Source organism: Hemibagrus wyckioides, linkage group LG17 (genome assembly GCF_019097595.1).
Source record: "Hemibagrus wyckioides isolate EC202008001 linkage group LG17, SWU_Hwy_1.0, whole genome shotgun sequence".
In the NCBI taxonomy this organism is placed as follows: Eukaryota; Metazoa; Chordata; class Actinopteri; order Siluriformes; family Bagridae; genus Hemibagrus; species Hemibagrus wyckioides.
In genome coordinates this window covers 25,729,516-25,751,736 of record NC_080726.1, presented here as the reverse complement: position 1 = coordinate 25,751,736, position 22,221 = coordinate 25,729,516, and the positions used below count along the sequence as shown (strand labels likewise).

At 39.6% G+C, this 22,221-nt stretch overlaps 1 protein-coding gene across 2 annotated transcripts in view; it reads right to left on the bottom strand.

Annotated features, from left to right (window-relative positions):
* Positions 1-22,221, bottom strand: part of LOC131367853 (chloride channel protein 2-like) — a 96,950-nt gene that overhangs the window by 38,897 nt on the left and 35,832 nt on the right. For both annotated transcript variants that reach the window (XM_058413444.1, XM_058413445.1), the window contains exons 2-5: positions 9,677-9,830; positions 4,014-4,145; positions 2,755-2,883; positions 201-334 (exon numbers count right to left, since the gene is read on the bottom strand). In XM_058413444.1, the coding sequence (XP_058269427.1) occupies positions 201-334; positions 2,755-2,883; positions 4,014-4,145; positions 9,677-9,830 (549 nt within the window). The remainder of the gene's footprint in view (positions 1-200; positions 335-2,754; positions 2,884-4,013; positions 4,146-9,676; positions 9,831-22,221) is intronic.

Here is a 22,221-nt window from a genome sequence, read left to right as displayed (position 1 = left end):
GAATACAGCATGCCAGTATGTGTATATATGTGTGTGTGTGTGTGTGTGTGTGTGTGTGAGAAAGAGAGAGAGAGAGAGAGAGTTATCACAAGTCCCAATAAGTACATCACCACCATGTGTAAAAAATGTTCTTATGCATGAATATAAAAACTGTGTGTGCGCGTGTGTGCGTGTATGCGTGAGTGTGTGTGTGTATATACCTCTTTACCCAGAGGCATCCCACTACCCAGTGCACATGTTAGGCCAATGACTTTGGCTACAAATGTTTTGAGAGTGAGGTACTCCTTCAACACGACACCTCTCAGGATGGTCTTCATCTCAGGGATACCAGAACCTGAAAGATACACAAAACTATTATTACATTTCATTTTACATTTGAAACATTTAGGAAAAGTTGTAATAACTGTAATAATAGGCATCATCCTGTGTGTGTGTGCGCGCATGTGTGTATTAAGGACATTATGATATAGCCGTATTTAGATTTTATTAGCGTTTACATCCCACTAACCTCGTCCTCATAGCGGTTGTATGTTTATTAAACAGCAACTCTAAAATCTCATTCCATTTCTATTTATGCTCAAAATGAGACTTCTGAATGTTCTCCATTATCGGCTCTTCATAAACCAGCCTCCATAAAGCAGAAAATCACAGAGATACGAGCCCTCAACTTGGTTTTAGTCCTCCTCACGGAGTGCATTATAAATAATTCATGAGGTCCTGAGTTTTTTTTCCTGACAGAGTATAATTCCAACAGTGAATTTCTGTTGAAAGTAATGTTGAAAGGCTCATTTCACACTGGATGTCATTCGATTGAGTCGTAATGTTCGCCATCAGTGCTATCCGTCACCATGCGTATCAGCCACCCTGAACTGATCTCACGCACAATTCACAGAAAAGGACATTCTAATAAATGGGAATGAGTTTGATTATTTTTATATGAAAAAAGTTAAAATAAAGAAGAAAAGATTTCTTCTCTATACCAGACCCTCATTTGCATCTTCTTTAAAAACCAGTTGTCAAACTGCAGGGAAGAAACCTTAAGAATTGTTAATGAATCTTATGTTTAAGCGTGTGCAACAAGAGAACTAGCAAATAAACTAGAGAGATTTAAGGTTTAATGCTGAGTCTACTTGGCAAATATTTGGGAAAATGCTTTTTATGGTTCTATAAGGATTTATTGGATCTTTTAGGCTTCTGTAATAATAAAGTCTTCCTGATTCAGAAAAGCAGTTATAGATAATAAAAGTTGTTGTTCTAGCTGAAGCTGAAGAACATTTAATGACTTCTGAAAGTCTTCTGAAAGTTTCTAGAACCTATAACAAATGTAACATTTTTGGTCAAGTATTTGGTAAAAACAAGGTTCTTTTGATAAATTCTTCTCAAAATCCTTCAGAGATGTGATCGAGTTCTGTACAGAGCCCGTGTCTTTCTCATAAAAAGCAAAGCCGTAATTTTGTACAATACACCAGGTTTACCGAAGACCCAGCGGAACCGTGGAACCATGAAGCTGATAGAACATGATGCTATTGTTGTAAAGCGACATCAAAGGCGATGCTGAACATTTTACACTGGCACACGATCACACACACCATTTAAACCGATCCCCTCACCAGAGGATTTCTGATAGCTCAGGACGTTATGTTTCCTCGTTAATATTCATGACGGAAAATATAGTGGTCTAAAAAGCCATGACGATACGGTAACCCGAGCATGCAGGAGAGCCGATTCCTCAGATCAAACTGCTTCATCGGATTGTCGCTCCAGCACCGTTGTACTTTTTGCTCCGCTTTAATCTGCTAACAATTAGAAATCCATCAGCGAGGTCCGCCTGGACTCATTATCCAGAAAGAAATTGCCTTCACACACTTTGGCTTAAAAAGTTTGAATGTTTATTTCTCAGAAAAACGATGCATATTATCGGAATTGGACCGAACCTTTTGCTCAGCTTGTATTATTATTTACCTGAATAAATAAAACCCCCAGATTTCCTGCTACATGGCCTCTCAACCTACAGCAGATTGACAGAATAACTGTTATATTTCAGACTTCTATTTCTTAAAATTTCTTACTTTTAATTGAAACACACTTTTACAATTTCTGCAAAGTTTTTGTTTTGTTGTAAAATGATACCCAAGAGTCAGACTTTCAAATAAGTTCCTGTTTTTTTGTTTTTATACTGTTATTTATATTTGCAAAAAAATTGTATGAATTAAATAAATATATAATAATAAATACAAATAAAATAAATAACCTTCAGAATTGAAACATACATACAGAATATACAGATGTGGTTTATACAGCATCACTACCTCCAGAAGATCTGTATATCTTAAATATACTGTATTTATTTATTTTAAATTTAATATATATTTATTGAGTATTTTAAAAATAGTTAATGAAGCTGGAACAAAAAATCTATTTCTCTCCATATTGTTAAAAATAAAAATTAATGTAGAAATTAATCATATAAAACAATTAGAAAGTGACAAAAGCAAAGAAGCAAAAGTATTACTTTTGTAGTTAGGACTAACCCTTTTTTTTATTTTTTTTTGTGTTTTAATTTTAGATTTTTTAGCAGTTAACAGAATCCATTAACATCTGTTAATTCCTATAATCAGCATCCACAATCTCCTGTGTGTGTGTGCCAATAAAATTGAGCAAAAAAAGTGTCTAATAGTTGTGTGTACATACAGTATGTGTATGTGTGTCTGTATATACAGTATATGTGTGTGTGTGTGTGTGTGTGTGTGTTACCAGCAGCCTGTGGTGCTACGATGTGTGTGAAGCCAGCGGAGAAGCTGATGAGAACTACAGGGTAAGTGATCCACGCCAAGTACTGCAGGACCATGTTACTGTCCAATCCTCCATACATCCACTTCTGAGCTGGAGATGACACACACACACACACACACACACACACACACACACACACACACACACACACACAGTCCACATAATCAGCATCTCATTAACACATTTATCTCACATTTGCAAGATTATTTTCTGATAATAACATTTAACAACTAGAACTAATAACAAGAACTTTGTTGTTGTTGTTTTTCGGCTGTTCCCTGTTCAGGTTTTCCACAGCAGATTATGTGGATCGCATATTTTGATTTTGGTACAGCTTTTATGCTGGAATCCCTTCCTGATGCAGACCCTCCCAATTTAGCCCTTAGAGGGAAGCGAACCTGAGCTGAGATGGTGAGAGCACAGGATCCTGCTGCTGCACCACCAGGGAGTAATATAGTAATGTACGACAGTACATGTACGGGAGTAATGTACGGACAGTAAATAAGAAACGTTTCTAAAAACAGCTAGACACTTTTCTTATAATAATGAGATTATTTATTAGATCCTTTTCTCGTGATAACGAGTTGCTCATGATTACAATAAGAGATATTTTTCATTTTGCGCACACACACGCACACACGCGCACACACACGCGCACACACGCACACACGCGCACACACGCGCACACACACGCGCGCACACACGCGCGCACACACGCGCGCACACACGCACGCACACGCGCACACACGCGCACACACACGCACGCACGCACACGCACGCACGCACACGCACGCACGCACACACGCACACACGCACACGCACACACGCACACGCACACACGCACACGCACACACACACACGCACACACACACACGCACACACACACACGCACACACACACACACGCACACACACACACACGCACGCACACACACACACGCACGCACGCACGCACACGCACACGCACACACGCACACACACACACGCACACACACACACGCACACACACACACGCACACACACACACACGCACACACACACACACGCACACACACGCACACACACACACGCACGCACGCACGCACACGCACACACACACACACGCGCACACGCACACACACACAAACGCACGCGCACACACACGCGCACACACACACACGCACGCGCACACACACACGCACACACGCACACACACACACACACACACACACGCACGCACACCTTGTAGGCAGACAGCGATGCAAAAGTCCATGACAAAGCTGACGAGGGCCATGACGAGTCCGAGCAGGATGAGGAAGATCCAATCCTCCCCCACACGTGAGATCAGGAACTTCTGACAGTGAACTGTACAAACTACACAAACACACACAAACACACACACACACAATTACCCATAATGCACTTCCTGAATGAGCAGCCTGACTTCCTGTTGTGTTCCTGTTGTGTTCCTGGGTGTGGCCTAATATTCAAATGAGCATGCTTGATTGACTGATTGATTTGTTAGGTTAGCTTTAGCTTACATTTTCAGGGTAGCTTTCATTTGTTAGCTTAGCTTTAGCCTTCACTTGCTAGCTTGTGTTTTAGTATTGGTTTGTTTTGGCTGTCGTTTACGTTAGTTGCCTGTGACAAGGTTGATGTCATGTCCGATGTTAGCTCTAGCTAGGTTAGGTTTAACGGACTACCTTAACTCTGACTCACTAGGCTACATTTCGTTTGCTTTGTTGTCTAATCTTAGTTTTTGTTTGTTATGTTAGCTTTCATTACGTTGTTTAGCTTTCTCTTGGATGGTCAGTTTTCATTAAGTGAGGCTTAATGTGACATTTTAGCTTAAAAGCAAAAGTTAGTTGTAGCATTCAACCAGTTTAGCTTAATTACATGCTAAGCAACTCAGAAGCAGCAGAAAAGTTCATTCCTGTTGTGATGCAGGATGTGTTTAATGAACCATCATGCTAATGGTTAAAAACAAGCTCACAGACGTTTCATCACTTTAAAAGATCAAAGGTTTTTAGAAACTACCCACAATGCCCTGGTGCTGACTGACAGACACACAGGTTCTTCTCAGTTTTCAGAACTTCAAAGTGACTCAGCATTTTTTCCCTTTTAATGCTAAATATCAGCTTATCAGTTGTGATGTTTGGCTCGGTGTCTGATGCTAATGCACTTACTCACATCACTGCCAAGAGGCCAGGGTGAGCGATGAGGATTTATACAGAAACATTTTTATCGATGATTTACGTGGCTTTAAAACACCGCTAGTTTAACATCAACCGTAGAAGGACATTGCTGTCTTTACAGTTAGCATGAACTCTGTCTTCGTAAACAAATCAGCATGTGTTTTTATTGGGTATGAATAAATGCCATGAATAAATCACTTTCATCCTGAAATATATCATAATAAAGTAAACAAACAATAAATAAAATGCTCAGACTGCATCATTCCTTCCATCTTAGCAAAGATTAACAAAATTTAGCCATGTGTTAGGAAGTTATATCTGATTTTTATTGGCTGATCACAAGCCCTGCCCATCATTAGCTTAGTTACTGTTGCCATGTAGGTCAAGCGTTTGAAAAGATTTCAGGAGCTGAAGTTTGTGGAGAAAATTCAAGTAAAATTGTCCTCTCTCTCTCTCACACACACACACACACACACACTGGTTTAATGCTGATTACGATCCCAAATGTCTGGAAATGAAGCTAAAACGTGACAAAGAGACACGGCGTAAGACACGTTTTCCATGTGACTGGTGTTCTAGCGCTCTCTGTCTGCACGCCTACCTACAAGCTGTGTTCTCCCAGACCCTTCTGTCTCCTCTCACCTGAAGTGTGTGTGTGTGTGTGTGTGTGTGTGTGCGCCAATAAAAATGAGCTAAAAGTGTCTAATAGTCGTAAATCAACTGGCACAGAAATGTAAGTGCTTGAGATGGATTACTTTTCCCCCCTGAAGTCATCACAGACTCCGCCCCCTTTTATAACTTTGTTTCACACACTGATTCTAATGAACTGTTACAAATTTACTTGTATTTCTATTTGTTTTTATTTTTTATTTGATGTCATTTAAATAAATGTAGCTGACCCTGACCTCTGACCTCAGAAAGAATTTTACTCTTATAAAAAAAAAAAATTATAATAATAAACACGAGAGACTTAAAGGCTTGCTTTCTTTCTTTTTTGAGTATAAAAGTGCATGAGTATGTTCTAATAATCGAACAGAACTTCAGCTCTTATAGATTTCTGCGCTGTCTTTTAGCATTGGTGCCCTGAGAGCAGTGGTCTTCGTTATCAGAGCGAGTCCTCTGGTTGTTTTTCCTCCTCTGTGTTCTTTCCATCATCTCCCTCCATAAGATGCTGTCTGTAACCATGGCAACCTCAGTGAGCTCTAATTGGTGAATCACAGCACACTGGCACTGACAGGATGGAGGGATGAGGAGAGAGAGAGAGAGAGAGAGAGAGAGAGAGAGAGAGAGAAAGAGAGAGAGAGAGAGAGAGAGAGAAAGAGAGAGAGAGAGACAGATAAAGAGAGAGACAGAGAGAGAGAAAGTGCACAAGTTCTGCTGTATGTTGTAATCTTTATAACATTGACTCCATCCACACTCCAGCTCTCAATCACACCTACTAACTTAAAATATGCTAAATAAGTGTGTGTGCTGCAGTCTTCTCTCCATTCATTCACACACACACACACACACACAATTCAACAACTTATTGAATAACCCCCCCAAGACACACACACAATTCAACAACTTATTGAATAACCCCCCCCAAGACACACACACAATTCAACAACTTATTGAATAACCCCCCCAACACACACACACAATTCAACAACTTATTGAATAACCCCCCCAAGACACACACACACACACACACAAACAAATGTGAAATGTCTTGTTAATGAAGACATTAACAGAAATCTGTGTCCTAGTGTAGTGTAGGATATTTGTTCTCTCTCTCTCTCACACCCACCCCCACCAACCTTATGGTGAGTGCACACACTCTGGTTCCTGATGCCTTCAACAGTTCCTGTGTTGTTCCTTGTTGGTTCATCCTGGTGTTGGTGATACACTATATTGCCAAAAGTATTTGCTCACCTGCCTTGACTCGCATATGAACTTAAGTGACATCCCATTCCTAATCCATAGGGTTCAATATGACGTCGGTCCACCCTTTGCTGCTATAACAGCTTCAACTCTTCTGGGAAGGCTGTCCACAAGGTTTAGGAGTGTCTTTATGGGAATTTTTGACCATTCTTCCAGAAGCGCATTTGTGAGGTCACACACTGATGTTGGACGAGAAGGCCTGGCTCTCAGTCTCCGCTCTAATTCATCCCAAAGGTGTTCTATCGGGTTGAGGTCAGGACTCTGTGCAGGCCAGTCAAGTTCATCCACACCAGACTCTGTCATCCATGTCTTTATGGACCTTGCTTTGGTCACTGGTGCACAGTCATGTTGGAAGAGGAAGGGGCCAGCTCCAAACTGTTCCCACAAAGTTGGGAGCATGGAATTGTCCAAAATGTCTTGGTATGCTGAAGCATTCAGAGTTCCTTTCACTGGAACTAAGGGGCCAAGCCCAGCTCCTGAAAAACAACCCCACACCATAATCCCCCCTCCACCAAACTTTACACTTGGCACAATGCAGTCAGACAAGTACCGTTCTCCTGGCAACCGCCAAACCCAGACTCGTCCATCAGATTGCCAGATGGAGAAGCGCGATTCGTCACTCCAGAGAACGCGTCTCCACTGCTCTAGAGTCCAGTGGCGGCGTGCTTTACACCACTGCATCCGACGCTTTGCATTGCACTTGGTGATGTATGGCTTGGATGCAGCTGCTCGGCCATGGAAACCCATTCCATGAAGCTCTCTGCACACTGTTCTTGAGCTAATCTGAAGGCCACATGAAGTTTGGAGGTCTGTAGCGATTGACTCTGCAGAAAGTTGGCGACCTCTTCGCACTATGCGCCTCAGCATCCGCTGACCCCGCTCCGTCAGTTTACGTGGCCTACCACTTCGTGGCTGAGTTGCTGTTGTTCCCAAACACTTCCACGTTCTTATAATACAGCTGACAGTTGACTGTGGAATATTTAGGAGCGAGGAAATTTCACGACTGGATTTGTTGCACAGGTGGCATCCTATCACAGTTCCACGCTGGAATTCACTGAGCTCCTGAGAGCGACCCATTCTTTCACAAATGTTTGTAAAAACAGTCTGCATGCCTAGGTGCTTGATTTTATACACCTGTGGCCATGGGAGTGATTGGAACACCTGATTCTGATTATTTGGATGGGTGAGCGAATACTTTTGGCAATATAGTGTACCTTCAGCTGTTCATTGTACACTGAGGAACGTGGCTTCTGGCTTTAGTTGCTTATTGCTCTAAAGCTTGGTCTGTTTACAGTCACATATTAACGTCCAGTTCATTCCTAAATGATGATAATTAGCAGAACATCTGACCCACTGCGAATCTGTTATATTAAATAAAGCCTAGTGGATTCTGTAACAGACTTAAACCTATATCCTTATTCCTTTTATTCTCCATAAAACATCCTTTTTCCTTTATTTATTTTTACTAATCCCCCATTTATTTCTATTCAGTCACCCTCAATAATATACTCTCACTCTCTCTCTAAACACACACACACACACAGATGGTGTAGTTGTTTAATTGATGAGATTATTAATAGCAAGTGTTTCAATTATTCATTCACTTTAATGAGTTTAAACACCTGAAAGAATTCAACTTTAATCTAAAACATCAGAAAAAAAATCACGAGAGAGAGAGCAAAAGAGAGAGAGAGAGAGAGAGAGAGACCAAAAGAGAAAGGTAAGAGAAATTGGCATGAAGAAAGAAAGAAGGAGGAATACAGAGGAAGGAGAATAAAACATTGATAGAAACAAAGAAAGGATGAAAGTCTTTCCTTCTGTTTTATTTTCTCTGCGTTTTTTTTCTTCATATTTCTAATATTTTCATTCTTTATTTCATTTGTTTCTTTGCTTTGATTTCTTTTACTTTCTTTCTTCTTTATTTTTAATTCCTCGGGTGACAGAGGAGAAAAAGAGAGAGACACGCAACTCTGTAGTCAACCACCTGTAACCATAGCAACCCGTCACAGCTCCTGCTAACATCACAACTGTTACTGTGTGTGTATGTGTGTGTGTGTGTGTGTGTGTGTGTGTGTGTGTGTGTGTGTGTGTGTGTGTGTGTGTGAGAGAGAGAGAGAGAGAGAGACTCCTTTAACTTGCCTGACATATAGAAGAATTTAATTCATTTAAAAAAAAAAAAAAAAAATTCTCAGTGATTGTTCACTGAAGTGCACTTCTGCCCCCTGGTGACACACACACACACACACACACACACACACACACACACACACACACACACTAAAAATATGATTAAAAAGTACAATCTTTTCATGTTTTAAATTCTCAAAATATATTAACCCTGGTATAATTAAGCTTTTTCTACATTAATGTTTTATTTTCATATTCACTCAAAATTATGAAACAGGATTTAAAGAGCTGATTTTCACCAGAAGATGGCGCCAAACAAGCAGAAAATGCAGAGAGGCCAAAAGTAAATAAAAAAAAACTAGACAATTGAGATTTAACATTTAATAATAATCTGATTTCTGTCAAAATATACAATCATAAACAAATCTGTTCACTCAGCTGCTTCTGTGTGAAGTTCAGTGCGAGTACCACTTCCCGGTTTAGTAACTAAAACTGCTCAATAAAGGTGCTGAGTTCCTGAAAAAAGTTCTCAAAAAGGTTCCTGCATTACTGATTCCATAGAGTTGATTGTTCAGCACAGATGACCGCTGTACAGGTGTGTAGGGCTAGTGTGTAACTGCTGTTTGGGATAAGACATGGTGTGATGTGTAACCAACTCACTCCTGCACTTGGCACAGCGGCTCTTGTCGTACTCGAGGAGCTCGAGCGATCGGCTTCTCTCTGTCACCAGACGTCTGAACGCCGCCTCCTCCCGCAGACGCGCTGCTTCTTCTTTTGCATACACACCCAGGTCCTGTGTGTAGCGTCCATACATCTACAACCAGGGGAAAGAGAGGCAGTTACACTCTGGCTGAAGAAGATTTGGGGGAAATCTGCAAGCGGCATTGTGTGTACAAAAGGAGCTGCATGCTGGTTTATAGCCTAAACTGTGTCTTTAAGCAGAAAATGCAACCTCACTGCTCGTAGAGCTAGCTTTCATATTAGCACATTACGCTAATCAGCGTGATCAGGAACCAAACACACACTTCATCAGGTGAAGGAATGAGAGAGAGTGAAGATTTGAGGGTGCCAAAACTGATGACAATATAAATATACGAAAATAAAAAGCCCAGAAAAAAACCACACACACAGGAGGAAAAGGGTTGATTTCCGAAAGTCCACAGAAAACTCACAATTCCTGTAGGCGATCTCCATCTATCTATGTAATTACAACTGTGTGTGTGTGTGTGTGTGTGTGTGTGTGTGTGAGAGAGAGTGTGTGTGAGGGAGAGAGACAGAGACAAAGAGAGAGAGAGCATTCTCTTTTTTGCTGACGGAGTGTGTGGGTGTTTTTCTAGCCTTAATGCTCTCACAAAGCACGGCGCTGTGGGCCAAGTGAGCAAAGGTCAAGGGGCATTTATGAAAAAGTCTGCCATCTCTCTCTCTCTCTCTCACACACACACACACACACACACACACACACAGTAAATCTATTCACTATATAAGTGTTTAAACAGGATACAGACCCAGAGTTCATCAGATGTTTCTGGATCAAAATGGGCGGAGCTTAAGGTGATATTTCACCAAAATCACTAACTTTTAGCAAAATAATCAGCTTAAATCACACATTTTTTCTTAGTGATTTAAAATATCAAAGCAGGCTGCTGGTTTTAATTACATCCTTAGTTCATTTGCACATCCTGCACTAATATACTGTTAGTGTTGTTATTCTTATTTTATTTTTCTTGTTTTCTAAACTGTTGCTATATCTCGATGTTTATACATAGCCTTATAGCGTCTAATTTGTGTGTTATGCTTCTTCTTCCTTATCACTTATTTATTTACTATGCACCAGCACACTAAGACAAATTCCTTGTATATGTAAATCCTACAGTACTTGACAATAAAAGTGATTCTGATTCTAGCTAGCTGCTTTACCTGACCTAAAAGTTAGCCTATGCTAGTTAGCACACTAGCAAATTTGAAATATCAGACATGACATTAACCAGGCTAAAGTGTAAAAAAATATGTTGAGATGAATAATTTCATAAATTTAATCACAAAATGAGAAAATGATTTGGCTTCAGTTACATTTAAAATTGCAAATCTACAGCCGAATGTTAGCTGGTTTCCTAAGCAGCCTTGGAGCATCAGAGTGAACCAATAGACGGCTAATGTTGTGCTTCACCTGTTCTTCACCTTGAGGGAGACATTTCCACAGTTTAACGTGTTGTTTATAAACGTTTAATGTCCTCCACCTAATCATTAAAAACAAATGATTTTCAAACACAAATGTTTTAATACACAACTAGCAAGTGCTAGCTCATGAACTAGTGATTGAACTATGCTCGCTAGCTAGTCAAATAGTTTACTTTTTTAAATATTTTGAATACTAACTTTCCCAAATTCAGGGAACTCAACAAATCAAACTTGAGCACAAGTAACTCATTTAGTAAAATGGAATTTAATCTACATTGTTGTTGTTGTCAAGATGACGTGTTGAAGCGGAATGGTGCGAATGCGACGGTGACTCCGAGTTTGATTAATGGAAGCCGCTGAGACTTCAGAGCAATGAACCCCAACTCGAGCGATCACTCACTGCTAGCGTGGGTGCTAATGGACAGACAGAAGCTAGCTGATTAATCTCTCTGAGCAACAACAGCAGCTTGCAGGTGAAAGTGATCCAAACGTAAAAAACCACAGAGAAAATAAGCCTGTAATGAGATTTGTAAAAGACGGGAAGACGGATGGAAGGAGGAAACAACAGGAATAAATGAGTGTGCGACGGTTTCTTTGGCATTCGGAACATTCAGCTTGGCTTATAAATAACCGCAAAGCCACATCAGGAATGTTATTAATGAAAAAAAGAAACACGGTTGGTAAACAAGTTTCACACGAATGGAGGTCTGAATATGGAATTCGCAAAATGTCATGAAACTACCGAACGTAGGAAGGAAAAAAGGGAAGCTGGAAAGCCATAATTATGGTGAACAGACTGAGGAAACAGCTGCCAGATGAAAGAATGATGGATGGATGGAGGGAGAGATGAAGTTTCAAGTCTTTATTAATGAAGCTAACGTTATAATTTACCAAAAGAAATTTGGGCTAGAAATCAAATCCCAGACTGCAGCGAAAACCCAATCAGTGGTTTAATTTCACTGTTTATTTATATGGAATAACATTCAGAACAAATGTTTACGTCGTTAATCCCTGTTTACTGACATCATGCCAAATCATTAAAAACACACCTTTACAAGAAAAATCATCAAAAAACGCTGAACAATTTCACAATATATATTTATTTTGGGCAAAATACAACATGAGAAAGAGAGAACAGATAGATAAAGATCAAACAGATAAACAGATAAAAAGAGAGACAGAGACACAGAGACAGAGACGAAGAGCAGATAGATAGATAGATAGATAGATAGATAGATAGATAGATAGATAGATAGATAGATAGATAGATAGATAGATAACGAGAGAAAGAGAGAGAGAGAGAGAGAGAGAGAGAGAAAGAGAGAGAGAGAATGAGATAAAAGGGGTGGGGGAGAGAGTTACAGTAATTACAGAAGCTAAAGAAAGCTTTCAGTTGGCAAACTTCACCCTGAATAATCAGGTAATTAATCACACACACACACACACACACACACACACACACACAACACACACACACACACACACACACACAATTCTTTAATTGAGAAAAAGAAGTTGTGAACACAGGAGGTAAAGTAAACGACAGAGAGAAAGAGAAAAGAGGAAGAAAAGTTTTGGCACTCCTGTTGCCTCTCCATGCCAACTGAGGCCCTGACGGAGTGACAGAACAACGGAAGGCAAGAGTATCGTGGAGGACAGACGAGTGTGGATGGATGGACACTGAATGGAAATGGAAAAGAAATACTGACCCAAAAAGCCAAACTGCAGGAAGGAAAAAAAGAATGCGAGAGCGAGAGCGAGAGAGAGAGAGCGAGAGAGAGAGAGCAAGAGAGAGAGAGAGCAAGAGAGAGAGATGTCTTTCCCGCCTTCTGTTGCACTAATTTATTGCTCTGTGGGAGAAGAATCCGAGTTTCAGGAGGACAAGGAAGCGACTTCCAAAGCCATGAATTAGCCTATTGTAGAAGGTGTAATTCTTCACACAGCCACAGAGGGCAGAGTAGAGCGCTCAAGCTACATATCAAACACCATCAGTGTCTTGCACTTACATCTTTTTGGTCACGACATCACCGACTTGTAAAGCTAATAAAAAAAATTGTGAAATTACATCATGAGATATTACAATATCATGATGAACCTGATACACTGGCCCAAAGAATAGTGTGTGTGTGTGTGTGTGTGTGTGTTTTGCTACTTTCCTGCAGTGAGCAGGACGGCTTGTCCACAAGAACCCTCAATGACAGCTGCGACAATAGTAAGAGATTGTGTGTGTGTTCCAATAAAACCTGTCCACTCCACACTTTAAAATTTCATTATTAATCCATCACTCTCTGAACAGACAGAGGAGAAGAACAAAAGATGATGGGATGAATAAAAAATAAAGCGAGGGATCAGTAATCAGTAGTGTCATGTTTGTATTCAACTCGTTAGAAATAAAAAGGGTGCAACAAAGATATCTGTCTGTAATTGAACAAAATCTACTCAGTTTATGATCCTACATCACACACACAACACCTGTTCTCAGAAATAAGATGGATCCCCATATATCCCCAAGTTGTTGCAAATGTAAATCTGAGAATGGTACCCTTCTCCACGGTTTTTGGTCATGTGTTAAATTACAGAGTTATTGGTCTGGTATTGTGGATGATCTGTGTGTTATCTTTGATGTTCCAGTCGAACTAGATCCTATGTGCCTTCTTCTTGGCCTCCCAGATGCTCTTATCTCCAATATCATGCATAGGAGGTTATTCAATTTACTGACCTTTGCAGCCAGGAAAAATGTCTTGTTCTGGATGAAGGACATTGCTCCAACAAAAAAAATCTTGGCACAATATTATTATGGATCTCATTCCTAATGAATACATTTTTTGCATGTCACATTTTTCTACGAATACCTTCAAGATCTGGGACCCTTATTTAAAATCCATTGGACCTTTGTTATCCTCCTCTGTATTGCAGGGGTTTCCTAACCCAGTGTAAGAATATTATTTTTATTTATTTACTTGAATATTTGCTTATTTATATATATATTGATGTATGTGTGTGTATATATGTGCATGTGTATATGGGTCAGTGTATGTTTGTATGTATGCATATGTGTATGTATGTGTATATATATATATATATATTTTTTTTTTTCTCCTCTCGCATGTTCATATACACTATATTGCCAAAAGTATTCTCTCACCCATCCAAATAATCAGAATCAGGTGTTCCAATCACTCCCATGGCCACAGGTGTATAAAATCAAGCACCTAGGCATGCAGACTGTTTTTACAAACATTTGTGAAAGAATGGGTCGCTCTCAGGAGCTCAGTGAATTCCAGCGTGGAACTGTGATAGGATGCCACCTGTGCAACAAATCCAGTCGTGAAATTTCCTCGCTCCTAAATATTCCACAGTCAACTGTCAGCTGTATTATAAGAACGTGGAAGTGTTTGGGAACAACAGCAACTCAGCCACGAAGTGGTAGGCCACGTAAACTGACGGAGCGGGGTCAGCGGATGCTGAGGCGCATAGTGCGAAGAGGTCGCCAACTTTCTGCAGAGTCAATCGCTACAGACCTCCAAACTTCATGTGGCCTTCAGATTAGCTCAAGAACAGTGTGCAGAGAGCTTCATGGAATGGGTTTCCATGGCCGAGCAGCTGCATCCAAGCCATACATCACCAAGTGCAATGCAAAGCGTCGGATGCAGTGGTGTAAAGCACGCCGCCACTGGACTCTAGAGCAGTGGAGACGCGTTCTCTGGAGGGACGAATCGCGCTTCTCCATCTGGCAATCTGATGGACGAGTCTGGGTTTGGCGGTTGCCAGGAGAACGGTACTTGTCTGACTGCATTGTGCCAAGTGTAAAGTTTGGTGGAGGGGGGATTATGGTGTGGGGTTGTTTTTCAGGAGCTGGGCTTGGCCCCTTAGTTCCAGTGAAAGGAACTCTGAATGCTTCAGCATACCAAGACATTTTGGACAATTCCATGCTCCCAACTTTGTGGGAACAGTTTGGAGCTGGCCCCTTCCTCTTCCAACATGACTGTGCACCAGTGACCAAAGCAAGGTCCATAAAGACATGGATGACAGAGTCTGGTGTGGATGAACTTGACTGGCCTGCACAGAGTCCTGACCTCAACCCGATAGAACACCTTTGGGATGAATTAGAGCAGAGACTGAGAGCCAGGCCTTCTCGTCCAACATCAGTGTGTGACCTCACAAACGCGCTTCTGGAAGAATGGTCAAAAATTCCCATAAACACACTCCTAAACCTTGTGGACAGCCTTCCCAGAAGAGTTGAAGCTGTTATAGCTGCAAAGGATGGACCGACGTCATATTGAACCCTATGGTTTAGGAATGGGATGTCACTTAAGTTCATATGCGAGTCAAGGCAGGTGAGCGAATACTTTTGGCAATATAGTGTATGTGCTGAGCTATTATTATTATTGTTGTGTGTGTTTTTTGTTCAAGAAAAATTCAATAAAGATAATGTTAAAAAAAAGAAATAAAAAGGGAAGAAAAGCAAACATAAATAAATAAAATGTTCAATAAATGTTTACTTACAATCTTCCAGTCACATGAATGGCCTATTATTATTATTATTATTATTATTATTATTATAACTATTACAACATACCAATTACACAACTTTTGTTTGAGGACACAATGTTTCACTGCTTTTCAATCAGAGGACTTTCAAGGAGTTACATCACACACACACACACACACACACACACAGTCCGTGTTAGCCGATTAGTTAACATCATGTGACATGAGAATAACCAGGAGTTGGTTATATATCACACACACACAAATCTACATTAGTGAACATTTATACTTAATTGTAATTACATTCATTTTAGGCATAAAATAAAATGGATGGTATTTTTTTTTTTTTATTCAACTCAGATTTTTTTTTAAGAGACTTTCATTTTGGTCTAAAAGAAACTGTTGAGCAGAATATAAAAAAATAAATCGGACCAAAAATCATATAAATAGTGTTGAATAAAATTAACGTTCGTATGACAGTATAATAATATCCTGGATTATACTATAGTCAAAAACCTCTTCATAGGAAGCCTGGAGTCAGGAACATATGCTCTTCTAGAGCATAACTGAGAACGCTTCTCAGGAGGAAACCCTGCTCCTCACGACTGGAGTGGAGAAACTCTGCTCCTCACGACTGGAGTGGAGAAACTCTGCTCTGGAGGACTAAAAGAAAAGGCAACACAGTAGAATAAAGGATCTGCAGAAGGTCCAATCGAAAAAAAAAATGTAACAAAGCTAAAACAGCTCAGAGTTCTCAACTCATTTTCTCCAGAGCTAAGGTTCTTGACTCCAGTGCATCTGTACAGAGGCTCTTAACCCTGGTCTTCCAGAGCAAGGGTTCTGGATTTCTAGTCTCCCAGAGCAAGCTTAGGTCTTATCTTAGGTCTTCCATTGCAAGGGATCATCATTGATCATCTAGAGCTTAATTTCCCTTCTAGATAACGGAATCTTGACCCCAGACTTCTAGAATAGGGTTTCTTGGATTCAGTCTTTCCGAGTGGTGTCCTTGATGCTGGACTACCAGTGAAGAGGTCCACCAGTCTGGTCTTTCAGAGCAGTGGCTCTTGATTATTGTCCTCCAGAGCAGGGTTTCTCCACTCCAGCAATTTGAGCAGGGATTTCTTTGCCCCATTCCTCCTGGGAAAGGTTCTCAACTTTGGTCTAGGAGAGTATGCGTTCTTGGCACAAGTCTACCAGAAGCAGGGTTCCTGACTCCAGTCCTCCAGGCAAGAGGTTCTCAACTGTAAAATAATAATTCAGGGACATTGATGTGCCATCATGTGAACATGAGTTTATTCAAAATTATTCACAGAAGTTTTGTTCAGATTTATTTTAAGATGGTTAGATGTTGAAGGAGACTGCAGAACAGTTTAATTCAATTTGTCTTGGACTGAAATTATTGTGTGTGTGTTTCATTTAAAACATTAATGTGAGTATTTTTTGATAAACGATGTTTTTTAAACATTGTATAAGGCACAATCCACTGAATGTTCACACTAATCCATGTGAATGTAAGAAGAAACCACTTCACACTCACACACACACACACACACACACACAGAGTTGAGGCAAGAAATCAGTGGGATTCACACAGATGTCAACAGCTAGGATTTTCTCAGAGTTGAGGCAAGAAATCAGTGGGATTCACACAGATGTCAACAGCTAGGATTTTCTCACGACATTAAAATGATCTCTCTCAGTATGTCTACTACACACACACACACACACACACACACACACACACACACTCTGAGATAGGGAGGCAGTGATCCAACATAATCCATTAGTATCAGAACGTTGAACGTCACCTTTTCTTATAGTTTAAATGAAAGGGGTGTGGCCTCCTGGTTATCTGTATCAATAAAGTGGGCAGATCCTAAATAGACATACATGTCTTTTATTAATATAAAACTAGAATTAATGTTTTTAAATATTGAATAACAGCCTGTGACATTAAATGTCACACACACACACCCCATCACACTTCAACTATTATGAGGCTTTACAGTCATGCAGGAGCAAAGTTATTTTAGACACTTCTGCTTTTTTATTTTTACTTCGACATTTACACACACTCCTTATATTAAAAAAAAAAAACCTCCAGCCTTTTTTAAACATTTACATAAACATTATTTTGTCTTTTAAAAATATTATTATTTTCTTTAATTATTAGCGATGAAAAATAACAAAATAATTCATTAATATAAAATTATTAATAATTAAAACTGGGCATGTACATAAAAAAATTTCACATTATTTTTTATCTAAGTGCACAGCGGATATAAAAGAAACAAACAAACAAACAAACAAATTAATTAATTAATTAATTAATTAAATAAAATATCTTAAATAAGGACAACTTCAATTAATATTTAAACTGTTTTTTTTAACAAATCTAAGATTATTTACAGTTTTCAAATGATGTGATTATATAATTGAAATGAATTTTATTGCACAGGTGGATCATTTTCATTAATTTAAGCATTTATTTCTACAAAGAAGTGAAAGTGCTTGCTAACAGAAGCAGGTAAATAATTTCACAGTCTGAAAGCTTTCAGTGGTTCAGTCAGTGTTGTAGTGTAAACAGTGTGTGTTGCATTGTTTGTATAAAAACCCATGTTAACATTCCAGCTGTCGGTCATCACAGTTTCACTGGAGCAGTGTAACATTCACTGGACCAGTAAAGAATAAACATGTGTTACTGCCATCACCCTGAAGTTGATGAGTTTCCTCTAACAGCATGTCTCTATTCCTCTTATTCCATAGCTACTAATAATTACAAGTCTTCATTTATTGGAGACCAAGAATTGATGCTTTTTATCTGGTTATTTTTACATTTTAATGTCAGAAAAAATCAGTTCCTGTTGTCACGTACGTTACAGCGGCTGTACCAGTCGTCCCCTCACCGGCCTCACTTTATTCTCTCTCCTTTAATAAAACACAGCTCATGTTCCTGAGAAAGGTAAAGAAATGTAAACTCCTCTGTCCTGGAGATGTTCCAGCTTCACCTCTGACTCTTACACAGAGACACTGGAGACTCCTTCCAGAATCACCTCCTTACACGAGGAAAACTTCAGCAGCTCAATATTCTGGTCAATGATTACAGCAGAGTTAGAATGTGTGTATGAGGCTGGTGGGAAACAGAGAGTGTGTGGAGTTCTAACGCTGCAGGAACCCCTGAAACTGATCAGGATTTAATGTTCACATCATCATAATGTCCAGCTTTACCACTCTGATCAGCTTTTACTGGGCCTTTGCTCTCCGGGTGTGTTCAGTGTGTGTGTTCAGTGTGTGTGTTCAGTGTGTGTGTTCAGTGTGTGTGTTTATTGTGTTCAGTGTGTGTGTTCAGTGTGTGTGTTCAGTGTGTGTGTTCAGTGTGTGTGTTCAGTGTGTGTGTTTATTGTGTTCAGTGTGTGTGTTCAGTGTGTGTGTTTATTGTGTGTGTGTGTTGTGTTCAGTGTGTGTGTTCAGTGTGTGTGTTCAGTGTGTGTGTGTGTGTTCAGTGTGTGTGTGTGTGTGTTCAGTGTGTGTGTGTGTGTTCAGTGTGTGTGTGTGTTCAGTGTGTGTGTTTATTGTGTTCAGTGTGTGTGTTTATTGTGTTCAGTGTGTGTGTTCAGTGTGTGTGTTTATTGTGTTCAGTGTGTGTGTTCAGTGTGTGTGTTTATTGTGTTCAGTGTGTGTGTTCAGTGTGTGTGTTCAGTGTGTGTGTTTATTGTGTTCAGTGTGTGTGTTTATTGTGTTCAGTGTGTGTGTTTATTGTGTTGTGTGTGTGTTCAGTGTGTGTGTTTATTGTGTTCAGTGTGTGTGTTTATTGTGTTCAGTGTGTGTGTTTATTGTGTTCAGTGTGTGTGTTCAGTGTGTGTGTTTATTGTGTTCAGTGTGTGTGTTCATTGTGTGTTTATTGTGTTCAGTGTGTGTGTGTTCATTGTGTTCAGTGTGTGTGTTCAGTGTGTGTGTTTATTGTGTTCAGTGTGTGTGTTCAGTGTGTGTGTTTATTGTGTTCAGTGTGTGTTTACTGTGTGTGTTTGTGTTCAGTGTGTGTTTACTGTGTGTGTTTATTGTGTTCAGTGTGTGTTTATTGTGTTCAGTGTGTGTTTACTGTGTGTGTTTATTGTGTTCAGTGTGTGTTTATTGTGTTCAGTGTGTGTTTACTGTGTGTGTTTATTGTGTTCAGTGTGTGTTTACTGTGTGTGTTTATTGTGTTCAGTGTGTGTTTACTGTGTGTGTTTATTGTGTTCAGTGTGTGTTTACTGTGTGTGTTTATTGTGTTCAGTGTGTGTTTGTGTTCAGTGTGTGTTTACTGTGTGTGTTTATTGTGTTCAGTGTGTGTTTATTGTGTTCAGTGTGTGTTTACTGTGTGTTTATTGTGTTCAGTGTGTGTTTACTGTGTGTGTTTATTGTGTTCAGTGTGTGTTTGTGTGTTTATTGTGTTCAGTGTGTGTGTTTGTGTGTGTTGTGTTCAGTGTGTTTGTGTTCAGTGTGTGTTTATTGTGTGTTTATTGTGTGTGTGTGTTGTGTTCAGTGTGTGTTTATTGTGTGTTTATTGTGTTCAGTGTGTGTGTTTATTGTGTTCAGTGTGTGTTTATTGTGTGTGTTTGTGTTCAGTGTGTGTGTTTATTGTGTTCAGTGTGTGTTTTTGTGTTCAGTGTGTGTTTGTGTTCAGTGTGTGTTTGTGTTCAGTGTGTGTTTATTGTGTGTGTTTGTGTTCAGTGTGTGTTTATTGTGTGTGTTTGTGTTCAGTGTGTGTTTTTGTGTTCAGTGTGTGTTTGTGTTCAGTGTGTGTGTTTATTGTGTTCAGTGTGTGTTTATTGTGTGTGTTTGTGTTCAGTGTGTGTGTTTATTGTGTTCAGTGTGTGTTTGTGTTCAGTGTGTGTGTTTATTGTGTTCAGTGTGTGTTTATTGTGTGTTTGTGTTCAGTGTGTGTGTTTATTGTGTTCAGTGTGTGTGTTTATTGTGTTCAGTGTGTGTTTGTGTTCAGTGTGTGTTTGTGTTCAGTGTGTGTGTTTAGTGTGTTTGTGTTCAGTGTGTGTTTATTGTGTGTTTATTGTGTGTGTGTGTTGTGTTCAGTGTGTGTTTATTGTGTGTTTATTGTGTTCAGTGTGTGTGTTTATTGTGTTCAGTGTGTGTTTATTGTGTGTGTTTGTGTTCAGTGTGTGTGTTTATTGTGTTCAGTGTGTGTTTTTGTGTTCAGTGTGTGTTTGTGTTCAGTGTGTGTTTGTGTTCAGTGTGTGTTTGTGTTCAGTGTGTGTTTATTGTGTGTGTTTGTTCAGTGTGTGTGTTTGTGTTCAGTGTGTGTTTATTGTGTTCAGTGTGTGTTTATTGTGTGTGTTTGTGTTCAGTGTGTGTGTTTATTGTGTTCAGTGTGTGTTTGTGTTCAGTGTGTGTGTTTATTGTGTTCAGTGTGTGTTTATTGTGTTCGGTGTGTGTGTTTATTGTGTTCAGTGTGTGTGTTCAGTGTGTGTTCAGTGTGTGTTCAGTGTGTGTTCAGTGTGTGTGTTCAGTGTGTGTTTGTGTTCAGTGTGTGTGTTCAGTGTGTGTGTTTATTGTGTTCAGTGTGTGTTTGTGTTCAGTGTGTGTTTGTGTTCAGTGTGTGTGTTTATTGTGTGTTTGTGTTCAGTGTGTTTATTGTGTTCAGTGTGTGTTTATTGTGTGTGTTTGTGTTCAGTGTGTGTGTTTATTGTGTTCAGTGTGTGTTTATTGTGTGTGTTTGTGTTCAGTGTGTGTGTTTATTGTGTTCAGTGTGTGTTTATTGTGTGTGTTTGTGTTCAGTGTGTGTTTATTGTGTTCAGTGTGTGTTTGTGTTCAGTGTGTGTGTTTATTGTGTTCAGTGTGTGTTTGTGTTCAGTGTGTGTTTGTGTTCAGTGTGTGTGTTTATTGTGTGTTTGTGTTCAGTGTGTGTGTTTATTGTGTTCAGTGTGTGTTTTTGTGTTCAGTGTGTGTTTTTGTGTTCAGTGTGTGTTTGTGTTCAGTGTGTGTGTTTATTGTGTTCAGTGTGTGTTTATTGTGTTCAGTGTGTGTTTATTGTGTTCAGTGTGTGTTTGTGTTCAGTGTGTGTGTTTATTGTGTTCAGTGTGTGTTTATTGTGTTCAGTGTGTGTTTGTGTTCAGTGTGTGTGTTTATTGTGTTCAGTGTGTGTTTTTGTGTTCAGTGTGTGTTTTTGTGTTCAGTGTGTGTGTTTATTGTGTTCAGTGTGTGTTTGTGTTCAGTGTGTGTGTTTATTGTGTTCAGTGTGTGTTTATTGTGTGTGTTTGTGTTCAGTGTGTGTTTATTGTGTTCAGTGTGTGTGTTTATTGTGTTCAGTGTGTGTTTTTGTGTTCAGTGTGTTTGTGTTCAGTGTGTGTGTTTATTGTGTTCAGTGTGTGTTTATTGTGTGTGTTTGTGTTCAGTGTGTGTGTTTATTGTGTTCAGTGTGTGTTTATTGTGTGTGTTTGTGTTCAGTGTGTGTGTTTATTGTGTTCAGTGTGTGTTTATTGTGTGTGTTTGTGTTCAGTGTGTGTTTATTGTGTTCAGTGTGTGTTTGTGTTCAGTGTGTGTGT